The sequence below is a fragment of the Anticarsia gemmatalis genome, chromosome Z (assembly GCF_050436995.1).
Source record: "Anticarsia gemmatalis isolate Benzon Research Colony breed Stoneville strain chromosome Z, ilAntGemm2 primary, whole genome shotgun sequence".
NCBI classification, from domain to species: domain Eukaryota; kingdom Metazoa; phylum Arthropoda; class Insecta; order Lepidoptera; family Erebidae; genus Anticarsia; species Anticarsia gemmatalis.
Genome location: NC_134776.1, coordinates 4,960,173 through 4,980,204, shown reverse-complemented (window position 1 = coordinate 4,980,204; position 20,032 = coordinate 4,960,173). Strand labels below are relative to the sequence as shown.

General features: G+C 36.9%; 2 protein-coding genes across 2 annotated transcripts; both read right to left on the bottom strand.

The window, feature by feature from the left end:
- Positions 1-78: 78 nt before the first annotated feature.
- LOC142986543 (uncharacterized) lies at positions 79-4,385 on the bottom strand. The gene is made up of 4 exons (XM_076135058.1): positions 2,881-4,385; positions 2,428-2,525; positions 2,111-2,341; positions 79-1,676 (listed from the first exon to the last, which is right to left on the bottom strand). Exons 1-4 carry the CDS (start codon positions 2,959-2,961, stop codon positions 1,475-1,477), a joined length of 612 nt encoding a protein of 203 aa, XP_075991173.1. The 5' UTR covers positions 2,962-4,385; the 3' UTR covers positions 79-1,474.
- A 3,298-nt stretch (positions 4,386-7,683) lies between these two features.
- On the bottom strand, positions 7,684-16,356 carry LOC142986575 (caspase-3-like). The gene is made up of 5 exons (XM_076135086.1): positions 15,953-16,356; positions 13,811-13,986; positions 12,284-12,450; positions 10,218-10,721; positions 7,684-9,858 (listed from the first exon to the last, which is right to left on the bottom strand). The coding sequence occupies exons 1-5, from the start codon at positions 16,314-16,316 to the stop codon at positions 9,672-9,674; spliced, it is 1,398 nt and encodes a 465-aa protein (XP_075991201.1). The 5' UTR covers positions 16,317-16,356; the 3' UTR covers positions 7,684-9,671.
- Between the last annotated feature and the right edge of the window lie 3,676 nt (positions 16,357-20,032).

Sequence of the window (20,032 nt, the reverse complement as noted above, 5' to 3'; positions counted from 1 at the left end):
TCACCTACTTCAGGGTGCTTTAAAAATCGACGAAAGCAAACACTGGTGCACTTGTATGGTGGAATAAAAAAAATCTAATTATAATAAGTGTATTTATTTCTTAAAAAATCCGTAAAAACTTACAGTATTATGATGCATTGTGCCATCATGAATGAAGCGAATTTGAGTCGTTTTGCCTAGGCATAATAGTAAAAATCAAAATGAAGTGGTTCAATTGTCTGTCCGTGACGCGCTACCGTAGGCGGCAATTTCCTCGAGCGCTGTTACAACCTTCTAGTGATTCAAGTGAATACGTACTATTGAAATGGTTTGTAGCAAGTGGCTACCGACGGCAGCTGCTGTTGCTTTAGAGCCCTGCCTCACCAGGATGCCATGGCGGCGTCGCTGGCTGCTTTTGGCAACCGACGGTCGCCATGTCGAGTGGCCATGGCGTCTCGGCAGTCGTTTTCGCCGTGAGAAATGAACGTAGAAGAAGTTGAACTTCTTTGTCATGTACGTTGTGGAAAAGTGAAAGAAACTAAGAGAGCATCTCTTTATATCCGATTGCAGCCGAAGTGGTTTTTATTAAATAATTAATCTATTCCTTTAGAGATTAACGAAAATATCTTGTTTTTTTTTTCAATTACACGAGAACGTCAATAGCATCTTATATCATCTTATATGCAGAATAATTGAGTGAACGTCCAAAATGGCGGCTTTATACGTGTTCATAATAGTGGAAACGTCGCCAGGCCGTCAGAGTAGCCAGTAGCCACGTAGGGAGCTGTCGTTTGTGGCTCTACGCTTCCAAATTTACGAGGTTGCCACAGCGTGGCCACGTGAGTTAGGTGACATACATTTCAATACTAACTGCTTGAATACAGCCAGCGACGCCGCCATGGCGTCCTAGTGAGGCAAGACTCTTAGGTCTCTTGAAACGAGAACTGTGTAGGTAAAGCTTGCTACACACAGATTAGGTTTGGCATTAATCGGTCCAGCTGGGCGGCAACACCAAATATAATGGAGGATCCGCTAAAAAAATCGTATAATGTTCGAGTCGGCTTTGTTTTTCGATAAATATTGCCATACCGAACGTGCCAAATTGAATATGTGTGTAGCAAGCCTGTCTGCGCAACTTTGCAAGCAACGTTTTAGTTGCAAAAGGTAAACTGGTCTAGATTTATTGCAAGATAATTGATTTAAGTTTGACGTGCCTTTGTGTAACTGGACTTCATATCTGTACATGCAAGATACAATTTCTCTATTGGATTAAATATAATAATTTAGTGATATCTTACCTTCTTATGTATAATTTTAACACAATTGTGATACAAGAGCATAAACGCTTATCCTTACCTAATACTATATACCTATCAAACAATACAATTTTTGACGTTAATAACAAATAGTTACTTATCCGAATAAAATGATTATAATAATTTGGAACGCAGGCAAATATCCCAATAATATTGTAAACACATTTCGTTGCGGAGCGTCAGTCACAAGAATTGTACGTCGAGCAAGGTCTTTTAATCGTTTTGGATATCTCGTTATATTTTGCATTGGTATCCAAATAGTCAAAAAACTCTTTAACCAGTCGATTTTTTTCTGAGTTAACTTCGTCTTCATCGAGTTTCTCAGCTTCATCCAGGAGGCCACTAAACGTCTTATCTTCTTTGTGAGTCAGTTTCAAGTTTCTGAAAGCATAAAGTGTATAATATTCGTATTATCTCTTACTAATTTTGCTTTGTTATGTGAACCTCTTTAACCATTAATATGTTCAGATGTCGACTCAAATCAAAACAACGTTCTGGTAAAGCTGCATCCCGAACATCATCGTCTGATACTCTTTGTATTAGTTAAAAACACAGGCATTGATTAGATGGGTCCATAACCTACCAAAGGCATGTTAGGTCAACACCCTATATTAGGGCCTGCCCCGGCAGCGACGGACGTGGCGACTATTACAAACGAAACGAAAATGCAAAGTAAGACCAAACGAAAAGTAGTAACTTGTGTAATCATTCGCACATAATATATCATAGCATCATAAACTGTCTAGAATAATAAGCAGGGGGCATAACGAACGTAACAAGAAACAACAAAAACAAAATAAGGTAGCAAAACTTACTGTAAGCATCTCTTGATATATTTGAAATAATTTGACAAACAAGGGTTCTTGTACAAGATTAAGGTTCTGGTCAGTGTTCCGCTGACCACCGGCGGACACGGCTTAGCGCTCATGTCATATTCTTGCTGATAAACTTTACTTTTAAACTCCCTCAAAAACTCGATGGACGGGCGAGTGCACTCGGGATTAGAACCTTGTACTAGGATTTCATCGCATAGCTGCTTAACCTGCCTGCAATATAAACAAGGAAAGTTTAAAAATTCTGAATTAAATTTTTTATTCAGCCGTTAAGGAGTCGTGGAAAATAAAGTAGGTACCAGGTTTGCGAAATGTTCGGACTCATGTAAATAATCAGTTCGTCTGCGTCTCCAGGTAATGAGTAATTTTTATCACCCTGGAGGTGGTTTTGTCTTTCCTGAAAGAAAAATAAATCGTTAACTACATATAATACATAATTTTGAAAATAAGTTAAACTTTTCTATATGTATTGTTTTTCTAGAAATGACTTTTACCTGGTATTGTTCTTAACTGTCTGTTAGCATAATATTGAGTATTATTTGTAAAGCGTAGTGAGCATAGAATTTCCAATTTATTATACATATACCACAGAATCTATTTCTACATCACATCATTTACATTTACCCTTTAATGGCTTGGTTATAGTTATTATATTGTAGGGTTAGGTTAGACTACAAAGACAAGAGTTGTGGGCGGCAAATATGGGGAATTATTTGAAGTTATCAACCAAACAAGTCAGTACGTGTGTATACCTCTGGTAAAGCAGGAGTTTCTGTTTCTGGAGTTTCTCGACCTTCGATTTGTTCCGGTGTTTTGCAACGTTGCGTTTCCATTTTTTTCCTGCAATTTCCGAGTTTACACAGAGCGATAGAGTGTAATGTTTATACTGTGATACTAAACACTCAATTTAAAATATGATTATTGCTATATTGCAGGCACAAAATGCTTCTAAATATTTGTTTACATAAATGTTAGTGTATCGTCAATCTCTTATGTTTTTCAGTCTGATTATTATCTAATCTATGAAATGTACTCAACTCAACTAGCGATAAATACCAAGAACATTTTTATTGTAGTCTTGGAAAATTATATTATCAAATGTACCAATCCAATATTAATATCTGTGACGAAATTATACCACAGATTCCACTGCGTATATTGTTTCTTTTTCAAAGGACACGGTGTGGCAAGGTAAGGGCTCATTATAAAGCAATGAAAGAAGTCCCCGAGCTGGTAAAATGAGCAATAAATGCATGCCCGTTGATAATGAAACATGTAAGCATTTAAATTAATGTGTCATCCGTTATCGTTGGTGCTTGAAAAATCAAACCTTACTTTAGCCGTCTGAAAATTCAATAGCAATATGTATATTATTATCACTTTTATACGCTGCATTTGGGAAATGATTAATTTATAATAGAAATTGATATAAGTTTTGTAACACCACCTTATGGGACGAATAGCCAGGAAGAGAGAGATATTGAAACACGCGTTTGTTCCCCTACTGCACGGCACTATCAGTAGCATCATGGGAAATTATTATTTCCCGTTACTCCACTGATCTTATTGGTTAATTAAACTCATATAAACAAATTTCAAACTGATAACATTGACTCTAAGTACACCAATACAGCACCGTTTCTCTCGTAAGTACCCATCTAATATAATTATCGAGTAGTTTTATTATACTAAGTAGTAAAGTTAGTTGCCGTAAAATTAGGCGTATTGGTAATGCAACAAAGACACAAAGTCAAAGTATCTTATAGTTTATTACTGTCCCACTGCTAGGCAAGGGTCTCCTTCCGAGGGAGGGGTTAGGCACTGAGTCCACCACGCTGGCTAGATGTGGGTTGGGGACTTTGCATGTCCTTCAAGAAATGTAATAATAAATTATTAGGCATACAAGGTATCATCTCGACGTTCTCCTCCACGGTTACAGCAAGTGATAATTATTTATAATACACACACAACTTCGAAAAGTAATTGGGCTATCGAAAAGACTTTCGGTTCGAACCGTCGACTACTTCCGTGATAGGTGCCAACTTATACCACTCGACTATCACTGCTTTTAATAGTTATATTATTATTTTCTTTAAATAAGCAGACATTTTTAAACTGAAACAATCCTACAGTTCCATCGCGAATGCAGTGATAAATGAAATCAACACTTGACGGCAACTAATTGTGACTCACAGCTCACACTCAACTACTTGAAATCAACCTACTTACTTAGTGAAGAGCCATTTTTATTCTAACCTAGCTACGTCTTGAATTTTCAACATCTTAAACACATTCGAATTCGCAGCAAATGCATGCGCAAACGAGCGTTGAACTATGAAAAATATATACATGTAAGTATTATATTGAACAATTTGTCTTTCATTGGATTCGCACATATTTTGCCTATGCTGTATTTATTCATTACAACGAAACTCATTAAAATATATAAATCAGCCTAGAGTCCTTTCAACTGTCTTGGAGTCGGCGTCCAGTCTCACCGGATGCAGCTGAATGCCAGTATTTTACACGAAGCGACTGCACGGGGTTATAACACAATAGCCGATAACTTGGTAAGACTAGTTTTCATAAAACTCATAAAACTCATAATGCTACCTTGAATAAAATGTAGGTACGTGTACTCGTAATTAAATTAATTTTAAGTACTTTTAAGTTTATGAGGTAACTAGCTGACCCGCGCAACTTCGCTTGCGTCACATAAGAAAGAATGGGTCAGAATTTTCCACGTTTTTGTAACACTTTTTACTGTTACTCTGCTCCTATTGGTCGTAGCGTGATGATATAAAATATGCTTTTTTTCACGAAAAATATTCTCAAAATTATTTATAAATATCTCTTAATATAACGAAATCGCGCTAAGGCATATCCGCCATTAAAACAGTTGCCATGACAACGGAATTTTGTTAATTCAGTGTATGAATATTCGCGACTTTCGTTCTCCACCTGAATTTTCCCGGGAAATGCGTCATTTTCCCGGGGTAAAAAGTAGCCTATGTCCTTTCTCGGGTATCAAAATATCTCCATATCAAATTTCATGCAAATTGGTTCAGTAGTTTAGGCGTGATTAAGTAGCAGACAGACAGACAGACAGACAGACAGACAGACAGAGTTACTTTCGCATTTATAATATTAGTAAGGATGATATGAATCTTAAATTAAGAAATTTGTGGCGCAGTTCAAGGACCACCTTCGTTCAAATAGCCTTGTAAGAAGACATAAGATGATTGTAACCGTAAAACCAATAATTTGTTGTCGAAAATAAAATTATTGCTCTCGTAACTTTAGTGGAAAGATCATCAGAAACTTTAGGGAGGATCTTTTAAAGACGCCGAAACATTTTCTAACCAATGGCTAATATAAAATTTTATACCTTTTGACTTCCATCCCTGGCTTATGTTAGTAACTATCCTTTTTTTTTTCTGCATGTTGGTGTAAAATATCTTCAATAGTAGTCTTTCTCCCGACTGATATAATTTGTCGTTTTGATATTTCATCCAATCCTGAGACGAGTCTAACATACAATTTATTTATTGCGGTAGTAGAAACAGTATAAGTAAGTACTTACATTATTATCATATGTTACAATAAGTATAGAAGTTATCTATCACCCATAGAGTTTCCAATAACTGAATTGCACTGGTGGACCATTTGTCATAATCATAATCATTTCATTTATTTCGACCTAACTATCATACACACACATAGAAAGAAAATTACAGAAAAATAATTAAAATAGACAGAAACATAATGAGATCATCTGTCTGGCAGTACATGAATCATACAGCAATGATTGAAGTTACAACAGTCGAAACGCTGCGCAAATGCCTTCAGGATGCTGTTAGGGCTAATCTGCACTCTGCTTAGCAGTGACGAGCAACGTTTGCGCAATATGGTGACACGAAATATTGTTTATGTTAAGTATACAATAGAAATGGTATCTCATAATAGGCATCCTTACCCTAGGTTTATGTTAAAATCGCCAAAGCTAACACCTATTTGGTTTTAGAGGGTAGTTTATTGAGTATTATGGAAGATGGAATGATGTAATGAAGACCACAACATTCAAGGGCAGGTTCTATGACTAGAAATTTTACTGATTTGTATTTTATCAAGTTATCTATACATAATATACAGACACCACCAAGTCTTCGGTTAATTCTCCATAAGAAATTGACAAGCTTATAACCATTTAAATTATATTAACCATTTATATTCTATTATGTTGTAGTCGGCTTCCAGTGTCACCGGCTGCAGCTGAATACCAATGTTTTGCATAGAGTGACTGCCTATCTGACCTCCACAACCCAGTTACCTTTTTTTTTTTTTTTTTTACTTGGTTAATGCATGAAATTGCATCCCCAACGCCCGGGGGAGCGCTGGGGTATGTGGGGCTCTCCGAACCAGAAGGGCAAGGCCTACCCACTAAACCACCAAGGTGTTGCTTCCTCGCCGCTTAGTGCCGAGGCCACGGGAACGCCTTTAGGCACACATCCGCGGCCCCGACGCGGCCGTCCACAATGTGGACCCGTCCACAGTGTGGGACGACACCCTAACACACGGGTGCCGTCCCCCCACATGCCCCCTAGTGCAGTGGCCAGAAAACTCCCCCGAGTTCGCCAGCCAGAGGGCCTTCGGAAGCCGGGACAGGCCACGCGCAGATGCGCAGCATGTCCCGGCCGCCGGCGGCGGAAAGGTGTGTAGGCCGCCGCCACCTCCTCGTCGACCAACGAGCCCGAGAGTGGTAGTCTGCCCACTCCCAGGCCCTGCGGTCCCACCACCAGCCGCCATGGGTTAAGAGCCGGGTCCGACCGCCCGACCCCCGGCTCCCCACGGCAGCCCCACCATTGCCGCATCACGCGGTGCGGCCCCGCCCAGTCGCGGAGGATAGGGTGCCCAGCAACGACACACTAGAACACCTCTTCCTCCGCGACTAGCCCCTCCAAAACCAACCGGACCTACGTCGCCTCGGTCCAGCCGGCCGGCCGCTTTGGTCCCCCGGGTTAGTGCGGTACCGCCCAGACAGGGAAGCGGCCTCTCCAATGGGTCTCTCTTCGCTTCACCGCGGCCGAAGTGCGCCCTCACCTCAAGGCTCGCGGCTACTAAGCCCCCCCACCACAGCAAGGTGGAGACCCGTCGGGGGAGACAACCCAGTTACCTGGGTTATAACACGTTAGGTGAACTTCGGTAAGACTGGTTGTCAGACTTTCAAGCTTCTGACTACTGTTAACGACTGTCAAAGATATTCGCAAAAGACAGATAGGACCCACAATTTAACGTGACTTCCGAAAATACGGAGGAACTCAATATGTGTAAGATGGTCACCCATCCACAGAACAACCTCGGCAAGCGTGCCTTATCCTCAGAGATCGATCCCCGCGGCTGTCGTTAATCAAGCTTCGAGCCCCTCAAGAAGCCACGAGCTCCTCAATAAAGTACCCAAATATAAAACGCAATTGCAATCCCTCGATAACCACGGGCCTGAAAGTATTATGTGCAAACAAACCAAGGCCACGTGTATTATGAAAACAATCATGGAACAACACAAAGAGGAGTAATAAAATTATTATAATATAAATATTTTTATTGTATACTTAATTGTAAATACTTTCTTTTTTTGTAAGTTAGTTATAGTTTTTTTATTTAAGGTCTTATCATAATAGCTGGTATTACGCACAAATAAAATACCACCCCTTCCCGTACACTCCTCTTTCGCACAAAGATTACCAAACTTTCTTCATACACATGTCTATAACAAACTGAAAACCAAATTCAACATTAATTTTTTTGTTAGTATGTCTATTAATAACAGGAATAAAGAAATTATTTATATTACAAATTACTATTATACTAAGACTATGACAAAAAATATTCATAATTTTGAAAGACCTAAAGCACGCACACACACACGCACAGTCGCGAAAAAGTCTTTTCGCATTATAGTATGTATGAACTTGTAATAAAATCTTTTCTCTACACAAAGAACCTCGATATTTGGTCATCCCACGAGCTCACTGAAAGAAACCTAATGAACCGTGTACTCATTTGTGGTTCTTGAAGCCAAAGAGATTTTATTACAAGTTCATAAATACTATAATGCGAAAAGACTTTTTCCCCGAACTAACATATCTCGAAATAGGCGGGGACACTTAGTTTCTCTTCTTCGAATTTGATGTAGAGAAAACAGCGTTTTAAAATTTTGTTACATGGTGGTCTGAAAATATAAATTTGTTATGCGTTGGTGTTTTACCGAAAATGGGCCTCTTCATTCAATTTCTGTTATTTTTTGGAGTTAAATTAAGCTAGACCTTTCCACAAAATTTCATCAGGTGATGTGCCATAAATAAGTATGCATATGCATACTTACTTAGTAAGTAAGAAGTAAGTATGTGAGAATAGCTAAATTAGTTCGCTCGGTCACCTTATATAAGTTGAATGGTACCAACAACGTGTCAGTAGAAGTCTAAACCAGATACTTTTATCGAACTGACTGACTAGTGATCTATCAACGCTGACTGGGCTGAAATTTGGCATGCAGGTAGATGTTATGACGTAAGCATCCGCTAAAAAAGGATTTTGATAAATTCTACCCTTACGGGGATAAAATAAGGGGAGAAACTTTGTTTAAATCTATTTAGATTTTTTACTAATAACCTAGATTCACCCATAGGATACTTTTTACTACGGAAACCTTTTCACGCGGCAGAGTCGCGGGTAGTAGTAGATAATATTGTGCTTCTGTAAAATACTTTATGTAATTCATTAATTATTTATTAAATTGTAGACTAGCTGACTCGCGCAGCTCCGCTCACGCTTTCTTGTTTTCATTTAATACCGTGCATTTTCAAATTTATTCACCTTTTACACCTTCTCTGGACTTCCACTTGATACTAAGTTAAATATCGACTATCTTAAGATTTTTATTATTTTCTCGTCATCCATGAAATAGTTTAGTAAGTTATACCATTTTCGAAAGCCCATTAATTGCGCCAACTTTTAAGCGTCCATGCCGTAAAAGTACAATAATTTTTCAGGACAGACTGTCAAAGTTGAGTGATGAAATATTTTCAAGGCATAGTTCGCTATAAAAGGGATATTTTCAGAAATTCCAATAAAGTTGTGTGCAAATAATGAATTGAAATTTGTAGTAGTGTTACTTAGGAATACTCCATACAAAAAATAACTAGAAAAGAAGTCATTTGTAGCCGCAGTAAACTCATCAGAGGGTGGCAATTTTACAAAAATGGTTATCATTTTGAAACTACATGAGATAGATTATTTTTTTATATTTTTTGAGAGCCAACACAACTCGGCCTAGCTCAGGTTTTCGTTTTGACGTTAAGTTTTGGGACACGTTGTAGATACGAGTAAGCGAAAAAGTTTCACTAAAAGTCATCTAGTAGTTTATTCGTGAAAGAGTAACTATCATACATGCATACGACACATTCATCTATACTTACTAACTTTCATATTTATAATTTTAGTGAGATATCGCTGCGTTGTATACGAAGCTCAACAAACTAGTTTCTCATTTTGCTGAAAATTTTATTTTTTCATACAATACCCAATTTTGTGCTTTGGTTTTCAAATGTTCCGAGATTATGTCGTTCATTTTTTGTATAATCGGTTTGTACTTGTTGCCGTCCTGCAAAGTTACGGCTAATTCCAGTATGACTTTAGCGGCTTCGTCGTGCGGATGATCAATGCTATATAAGCTGAAAGTAATAATAATAATTAAATTGGATTTGTATAATTGTAAGACCTTTAAGCTCTATGTCATTTGCAAATCAGTGCCATAATTATTTTCCTACATTTATTCATAAATGTGTCAGAACAATATTTTCTGACACTTACTCGCGCTCGATATAACGCTACAGATGTTGAAAGAAGATACTGCTGCAATAACAAAGTTAAAAAGAAGAAAAAAAAATACTTTGCTTTTGTGTGTTGCATTACATTTCAAAGCACTAAGCTCTTAAACTGTTTTGGTAATTATAAGATCAATTCATTCTGCTAAAGTGATTAAATACTAAAAAACAGTTAGAAATTTGTTGTAATATCTAGAATATGTTACCTTAAAAAGGCTCTAAGGTAATTAAGATAGTCTAAGCTGCTGGATTTGGGATCAAAGTCACTAGCTTTCTTGTCATCCGCTACAGTGCTCGCTTTGTCATCAAAATCTCCTGGTTTAAAGGCATGGTATATTCTTCCTCGTGTTGTTATATCCGATGGGTGTCTGGGAATCAAGTTAATTTGTTCCTGCATAAATGGAGCATTTGTCTCAGATTTGTTTGATTCCGGTAGGTATGACTTTGAGCAACTGTCTGCGACGATTCTGCTAATTATAAACGGTGTATAGTTTCTTAAGAACAGGCGTCTAGTCAGCGTTGATGTCATGACAGGCATTTGTTTGTTAATGTTGAAGTTGCCAGTTATTTTGTTGTACTTGCTGTGTTGATACTCAATTGCTATATTTCTATTAACTTTGGTTACGATAGATTCCAAATCATGTGTTGCTGCCAGTGAATTGATTTGTTCACACAGTTCTTGAATGAACCAGGATCCTCTGACTGAGTCTCTGGAAATAGACAAATACCATTTATATATATATTATTCTATATTTTATGGCATAATAAATTTTTGTTTTTAAAATTGTTCTAGTGATAATTTATTTTTAATTGTAAAAGTAAAAAAACCTGTCAAGAATATCTTACGTTTTAACGTAAGTAAATTTTCTGAAAGTATCCTTGAAGTATCGTAATTACGGGTATGAGTTTAATAGATCCCTGAAATCAGAGGTACGAACCTAGAAATGCTACCCTATGCGGAGCAACTTTTAAAATATACGACTACTTATATGGCTTTTTAAAACTCGTTAATTAAAAGTGATTTTACTATTCTGATTTCAGGGATCTATTAAACTTATACCCGTAATTTTACGATAGTGTAAAAAATGGATATTCGATAAAAAATTATTAAACGTAAGTACATATGACACTAAATTAAATTGCTATTAGTCTAGTCCACCGCTGTCCTCCGGCTGCCTTCTTTAGAAAAGGGTCTGGTCCGGGGCACTAGGGTGGTGATGCCACTTACTTAAACTTAAGCTTTTTCTTTTTTTATAAGTCATTTTTTTTTACTTAATCTAGATTCTGCTCTGACCCCATCATATACATAAAAAGAAATTGCGGCCTTATCAATGAAGTAACTTATCAATTAACTATATGGGAAAGTTACCATCAATTAATTACAACTGTTAAAATCTAGTCCAAACGATTTTCGACTTTTTAATAAAAAGTGTTAAGTGTAATTATCAAATCGGGGCTATTTTTTATGTCAACAAGGCCGAAAATTGCTTGCATTCGATTCGTAATGCATCGATTTCTAATCACATTCAATTTATCGTTTGTTGATATTCAACTGTTTTGATGTCGTCACTGCATTCATAAAACATTAATGCATTCTACCCCTTAGGAGATGAAAATGAGTATGAAACTTTGTCAACTTTAAACCGATCGAGTAGCGACTTTATATGCATAAAGTTATTAAGGCTGGCTTTAAAGCTACGCTGTTAGACGCGCCGTTCAGCAGCGCACGTTTGAACAGCGCGTAGTCCGCTGTAAAACGACATTAGGACCGCGCGTTTCGCTGCTGTGTACAGTCGTCTACAAAATGAAAACCATATTAATTGTGTTTATTAAAGTGTGTTTGAAACTAATTTTAAACCGATCGAACTGAGACTTTTCATGCATAAAGCTATTATGACGTAAATATCCCTCATGAAAAGATAAGATAAATTCCACGCAGTACAGATAAAATAGGGATGAAAGTTTGTATAAACCTTCTTAAATTTACTTTTACAACGGGAAAACTTTTCATGAGGACGAAGTCCCCGGTGGAAGCTAGTACCTATTATTATAAATTGATTATTTTTCCATATTATTTTACATTTGCTTATCCTAAAAACTGCTAAAACGTGTCAAACTGCACAAAACTCATTAACCCGTTGATCAAAGCACGCCCAACTGTCTACATACAGTAGCACTTGCCGCGTATCAAATGGTGTTAGCTCTTCCAACTCTACCTTAGCTGACTAATTTTTAAATGGTATTATTGTTCTATAGCTGCCCGTATAAATACCTCATAGACACTTTTCCTGCATAGGTACTGTGAAGCATGAGCACATCTGGATCAAACCGTGTGATGTGTGTGTGATCCATATGTGGTTGTATGTCAACAGAGTCCTTTTGTGGTGCCGAGTTTTCGAACACGGAAATGTTTGGAGATATAGCTGTACCTCGACATGCCTGAAATAATATAAAACTTCTTGATTTTTAGGTCTTAACTTACATACATAGTCCTGTGAGGCATGTGATGCTCTAAGGTGAAGGCAGAGGGGCATAAATCTCAGGTTTCCACACTGCCCCTGCATCTAACAGGAAGTAGAAACGAAGGCAAAAATATTTCAATCTTCAAAAAGGTGTAAAAGTACAAGAGCGATTTATTTCGCAAAACTAAAACTGTAAAGAAGCGACAGAAAAATTGTAAAATATAGGCAGATGGGGGGCAGGGGCTTTGTTGCTGGTTCCGGCAATATACAACGTGCCGCTGCAATGGCTTATTTCCTTCAACGTCTGGGTAGGCTTAGGGGTTAATAATCATGTAACAAACAAAAAATAACATTGTTAGCTAATTGAAAAAACTTAAATGTCACACATACTAAATAATAAAATAATGTAATCAAAACTGTAACACTCTGTACAAACAATCAAAGTACACCAAACGGTGCGGCAACGTCGCGGGCGCCACTCGTCCAATAACAGGACGTTAGGAAAGAGAGGCTTTACTGTAGTAGTATTCTTTGTCATTTTAGTTTCATTGATTTTTATATCATATGACTTGTGAGCCCGGTGAACGAACTTTACTCGAGTTGATTATGTACAGGCAGTGGAGTTTTTTTAATAAATTAAATTGTAAATAATAATAAAACAAATTGTTGTACTTTACATGAGGACTAAGGACCTCTAGCCCCCCTATACCTTGAAGGAAATAAGCCATTGCAGCGGCACGTTGTATAACTCAATTTCGACAAAAATGTTAGATGTGTCTCTACAACTAATGAGAGCAGCAGATTTGGACGAGCTTTCTGCAATTTACCGGACAAGTTAAAAACATGTGGGTTATCCATAGATATTCTAATATGAATTTGAAAATACTCTCGAGGACCTCTTATCTAGACGATGGTTTGTTAGTTGCACTCAATCGAGGGTGGATGCCACTTTTTTTTGTTGGCCGGCACTTTGAAAAAAGGCTCAAAATGGATGATCTCCTTTTTGTGAATAACTTATAAAATGTATTGTGCTGACGTACACAAAAACGCCAGATCGTATCAGCGATCTTGCAAAAAGGTAAGGAGTTTAGTACTCGTATCCGATGTATGGATGTGAATGAGCTTAGTAAGGATGGTACCTAGTCGCCTGCCTTAGTCTCCGCCTACCCCTATGGGAGGAAAGTGTGTTTTTATGTAAGGAATATAAAACGTTAGAACCTAGAAATTCTTCAGTAATTAATTTTAGGTCATTAGTCGATTAGCACCGAAACTAGTTTTAACGCAAACGGGTAGATTAAGTACTTAGTCAGATTTTTGCTTAGAAACTGTGAACTTACCTGTATGATTAATATCCTTGGTTTAGTCAATAAAGTTGGGTTCCTCTCAGAATTGTAGAAGTTCAAGATGTCTTCTTCGTTGTAACATTTGTCTTTTGCTCTCAGACCGGAATCACTCCCGTGAGTTAGAACAACTATTGCTATGCAACCGTAATCTGTGAAGTCACGGTTACTGTCTGCAATCAATTAAAGCACAATATTGATCGTCATTTTTGTTATAATCAATCAGCCCAGCCTTTCTTCTAACTATGTTGGCGTCGGCTTCCAGACTCCCCGAATGGATCTGAATACCAGTATCTGCCTATCACAATAAATATCATATGTGATACAACCCAGTTACTTACACGATACCTCTTGGTAAATCCGGTTGTCAGACTTTTAAGCTTCTGACTACTGGTGACGACTGTCTTCGAAAACGCCAAGCGGAACCCACTACTTGACGTCCACAAAAATACTACCATACAAGCCCAACACTGACAAAACTTCAGAGATTGACCTGTGAGGCTGTTTTTTACTAAGCCACGACCTTCTCCGTTCATCCAGTCATATTAATAACAAAACATATAAATGGTAAATATATAATAAGTCACGGCATCACGCGTGAATGGCTGGACCAATTTTACTAATTCTTTTTGTGTTGTATTTGTTATTATTAGGAGAAGATTCTTACGGAAAAAAAATATTAAGAAAATCTCGCAAAAATATTGAAAAATAGACATTTAATTTTGCATATTTTAGGCGGTACGAAGTTCGCTTGGTCAGCTATTCTAAAATAAATATATGAAATACGACCTAAATCAGGTGCTCCCAACCTTTTCTTAGTCCAGGACCACTTTTATATTATTCTTGTTACCAGGGACCACTTTTATATTATTCTTGTTTTCAGGGACCACTATGTTAGTATATTAAAGATAAAGTGTATTAAAAATCCTGAAAATCGAAATCTTTTAAATCGTTCGCGGACCACATTTTGACTTCCGCGGACCACCGGTTGGGAACCACCGACCTAAATTGATTAAGTACATAACATACTTACATAACTTTGTAATAGAAGATCCGCTTCTAAAGAGATAACAATATAATTAATAAATAATTTTTATAAGTACTTCTCCAAGGTACATATTTATGAAAGGTTAATAATTGAAATTAGTACGCGGCGGCTTTAAAACAGCCTCCCAAGCTAGTGTGTATTTGTATTGTTAGTGTGTTAGTAAACAAACAAAGAAGTAAACAATACTGGCAGCTTCTTATCTTGTAAAACCGAGGAGAAGGTCGACGCCTTGCGTCTCTGACGTGGTATCGCCCGTGCCCGAAGCAGTCACGCACCAGCGTGCCATCATCCTGATTGTCATTTGATAAGAGCTACAATCATTGGTTTTGGATAATTGACTAACGGCCTATCCGTATTGTTATTGTTTCACAACTCACGCAACACATTTAAGACCTGTCTCACTATCTACTAGGAAAACTTATTTCCAGTTACATACAATACATACCTACTGTTCGTTACTATCTGTGTCTTTTATAAAGTTTATTTTCATCTTTATTGATGGAACTTAACGCTCAGTCTTTATTTTAGGTTGCGAGTACTAGCAACAATTGAGTATTTTAGACTTTTTGGAAAGAAAAATATAGGAGATCTATATAGGTATTTGATAATTATCACACGATTCTTTGTAAAACCAATAGTTTCTTAGATGTTTTTGGCAATTATTATTCCAGGGGGCTAAACTAAATTACAGTGACAGTGTTTCTTAAGGTTCCGTACCCAAAGGGTAAAATGGGAACCTTCCCAAGTCCGTCGTTTGTCACCAGAAGTCAAAGTCAGAAAATTTAAATTTCTACAGATGATTTAACAAATACTAAAAAATGAAATAAAAGTATTTAGGAGGCCCTCACAAGTTTAAAAAAAAAAAATAGAGTCGGGAGTCCAGCTCGCACTCGGCCGGTTTTTACACTAACAATTAACGTTTATTATATCCAAAAATTACGTAGTTCAACATGAGTGATGGTGAAGTCGCGGGGTTAATATTACATAAAAGCTAGATTAAATAAACGTAAAGATACAAGAAATAGAAAACAATAAAACGATAACAGTAATAATTGTAGTTAAACTCGAAGACAAAAAAACAACTTTCTTACCTCTCTGCAGTACTTCAAATATTTCTTGTTTAGTCAAATCTTTTACTCTGGTCACTGTGAAGTTGGCGTTTTCGAACGTTTTAGACAAGGCTTTTACATCTTCCTCTGAACCATATCGTGGGGTATATCCATCAACGTGTACTTGTTCAATAATCAGTAAATAATTTAGCTCAAAATTTTCAAGCTCATAAGACGTAGCAGTCTTTGGTAAAGCTCTCGTGTTGATTATTCTACTTGGTACAAATATTTTATTGGTTTTCTCTACATCATCTTTCTCTCGCGCCGGCCCTTTTTTTAACACTGCATCCGTATGAATTGTTGAATTATCCGATTCTATTCTGGATAACGAAAATATTCGTGCCATATTTTAACTACAACGCACCTTTATTACACAGCATTAGGTAGACGAAATGAATCAGTTCGATTGAACTGGAATACGTGCTTGATGTTTGTTACTTATCTAATCTAATCGATAGATAAGTGCGAAATCTATATGTCTATATCGATAATAACGTGTTATTTACCGTATGGAGATACGAGTACGTCGAGCAAGCGCAATTTCATGAAACTATCGAGCCTGCTATCGAATGGCTATCTCGACACTCAGCGGCGTATTGCGCCAACGCTGCAACCACCACTATGTGTTTACTTACTCATCGTTATCATGAGTAGTCATGACTAGTCAGAACTCAAACATTTATTTACATTCAATCACATTTTCATTTCGCGGGAACTTTTACAAATATATGTACAACAGACACAAAGTACTATCAGACCCAAAACAAGTATTTGTGGAACGCAGATAAATTGTTTCGTGTGGGAAAAGAACCCATCTGAAGGCGTGGTGATTTAAACCACTTGTTAATTAAAAACTCAAAATAATATTCAAAACTATAGACTTAGATATACTTACAATAGTTTAAGATCTTAGTAATAAAGCAGCGTTTATAATTCGGCAGTTTAATTCTTTTTTTATTTTGTTTCATTCGATTTCTTTTTTCAATGTTATTAGGATTTAAATTGTCAAACTACATACTGAATTATACGTTTACGTAGGTAGTGCGAGTACAGAAAGTTCACTCCTAACAACATTCTAAATTAACAAACTATTAAAACAACATTTGATACTACATAGAAAAAATATTGAGCTCTGTGTAACAAAACTCAAACCAAACTTTACGATGCTATAAACGAATGCAACGGTAGTATGCGATTATAAGCATATAATATTTTTGTGGGTATCCTTTTCTTTATTGCACTTTCAATGTCAATTGACCAACTAAATTGATATTATTATTACGTACCTGCAGGAGTATTTTATAAAAGTCTGTCCGAACTGCGATAACACATTCTGTTGCTGAAAATGAGGCTGGCATTGACTTACATATTATGTGTGTGTTTAGCTATACAAGATGTAAGGAATTCCAGGTACCATAACGAGACGTTGCCTGACGCCGCGGCACAGCAAGTACCAGCCTTTAAACAACGACACCCGGTATGTAGTACATAATACGATATCAAACTTTTAACTGTCTTACGCTACTTAGCAACTTATCGACTCGCGTTATAACGATTGGCTGAAATAAATGAATAATCATTATTATTTCAGAGACCAGTTGGGATGCTCACTAAGGTTCCAGGAGAACCACTCGACCTACGGGACACTGTTACTCTCAATACTGATATATTTCATAATAAAAATCATTTTCGTCTCACCTCTCATCTAAATAGAGAACGAATACCAGAACGTGTCTTGCACGCAAAAGGTGTCGGTGCTTTCGGATATTTTGAAGTGACTCACGACGTGATACACTAAAGCTGACGTATTCAACGGCATCGGGAAAAGAACACCAGTTGTGGCAAGATTTTCATCGACTACACAAAACCTTGGTGGAATAGACGCTCAGAGGGATATCAAAGCGATCTCCCTGAAGCTGTATACGAAAGAGGGCAATTTAGATTTAATGACTTTCCATATACCCGTGTTTACATATTATTATAGTGATCCCATTCTTTTCAGTTCAAACGTACGTGCTGTTAGAAGAAACCCACGTACGCGCTTACAAGATGATACGCGTTGGGACTTCGTTAATTTGAATCCAGTTACATTGTTAGGTAATTTATGGGCAATGTCGGATTACGTAATTCCTGACGGTTTCAGAAAGGCAAATTATTTTCCAACTCACACCTATGAGATATACAACAAATACGGGGAAATATTCTACGTGAAATTTAACTTCAGAACAGAAATAGGTCTGTATAATCTTACCGATGCGCAGGCAACGGTTATCCGTGCAGAAGACCCTGACTATTTTAGTAGAGACTTGTATAATGCTATTACTGCAAAAAACTACCCGATGTGGAGATTCGAGATTGATATTTTGAGGAAAGATGAAATAACAAGAGTCGACTATGATCCTTTTGACCTGACCAGGTTGTGGAAGAGAGGCACATATAAAACAGTTCCAATCGGTAGACTAGTATTGAATCGCCATGTTGATAATCATTTTAAAAACACCGAGCTAGTTGCTTTTTCTCCAGATAACTTGGTACCAGGCATTTCAGGACCACATGATCAAATATTTAAAGGTCGGAAAATCTTCTATGCAGATTCTCAGAATTATCGCTTAGGTGTCAATTTTGACAAAATACCCGTGAACTCTGCCCTGTACGTGAAGATATACAACCGTGACGGAATACCATCAGGTTTGGATAACATGAGGGATGCACCAAATTATGAACCAAACTCTTTTAACGGTCCTGGACCATTTGTGGACGAAGAGCGGCCTAAATATTTACCAACCATCTTACAGAGCAATGCAGTTGATTTACAACCCTGCGCTGAGTTTTATAATGAAATTGTTGAGAGTGATGCTCACAGACAGAGAATTGCAGAAAATATAGCCAGTAGTTTAGTGCCTGTAAGAGATAATATCGTAAGGAACACTTTGAAGCTTATAACTCTTGTGGATGTTGATTTTGGTCGTCGTGTAACAAGAGCACTTCAGAAGTTGAAACAGCAAACTACTAAGCGGCGAGAAGAACTAACTCAATGTTTTTCCAGAATCCAGTTGACATGATTATTAAAATTTATACGAATTACTAAGTTTATAAAAACAAAGTTAAATTTTAATAAAGACAAAGAAATAATAATATTATAAAGACGTAAATTTTTATTTTTATTAAGTTTGAAGTTAATCTCTGAAACTTCTAACTGACTTATAAGCATTTTTCCCTTACTGCAGCACAGCACAGCTACAGCATCTACATCAATTCAGCTCAGACCATTTAAAATTTTTTATTTTATTTTAACTATAAATTATTTTAATATACCTGTAGCGTTACTTGTAACTGTTTTCAACATCATTACCTACATTTTTTTTTACAGAGAATTCAAGTAACAATGAAGACGATGGTGGAGATGATTTAAATATTCAATTTGATGAGGGAAGTAAGAGCTCAGATAATGATGATGATGATGAATGACTACAATTTTTTTTTCATAATTTTTGTGAATAGTGTAAACCATATCTATTTTAAAATAATTCCCAAAATAATGTTACTTATCTTCCTAAACATTCCAAGTACTTTTAATCTATACTAATTTTATAAAGCTGAGAAGTTTTTTTGTTTGTGTGAACGCGCTAATCTCAGGAACTACTGGTGCGAATAAAAAAATATTTTACTGTTGGATAGCCTATTTATTGAGAAAAGCTATAAGCTATATATCATCACGCTACGACCAATAGGAGCAGAGTACCAGTGAAAAATGTTACATAACCCGTTTATGTAACATTTTGACCTATCTCTCTTAAGTGACGCAAGCAAAGATGCGCGGGTCGGCTAGTATTCAATAATTTTTCAATTTTTATTTTTTTAATTCAATTGTTTTTCATTTATGCGTATGAATAATGCTCTTACTCTCGCACTCATAGGGAAAGTTTAATGGCGTCTAGTGGACGAAGGGCCCTGCGGAATGGTCTGTCCGCATACAGGGGGTCTTAAAATTGTACCTTTAATAACATATATAAAATTTAGGCTTGCTACTATGACGTAGTTTACCTCATTTTTTAATAACAT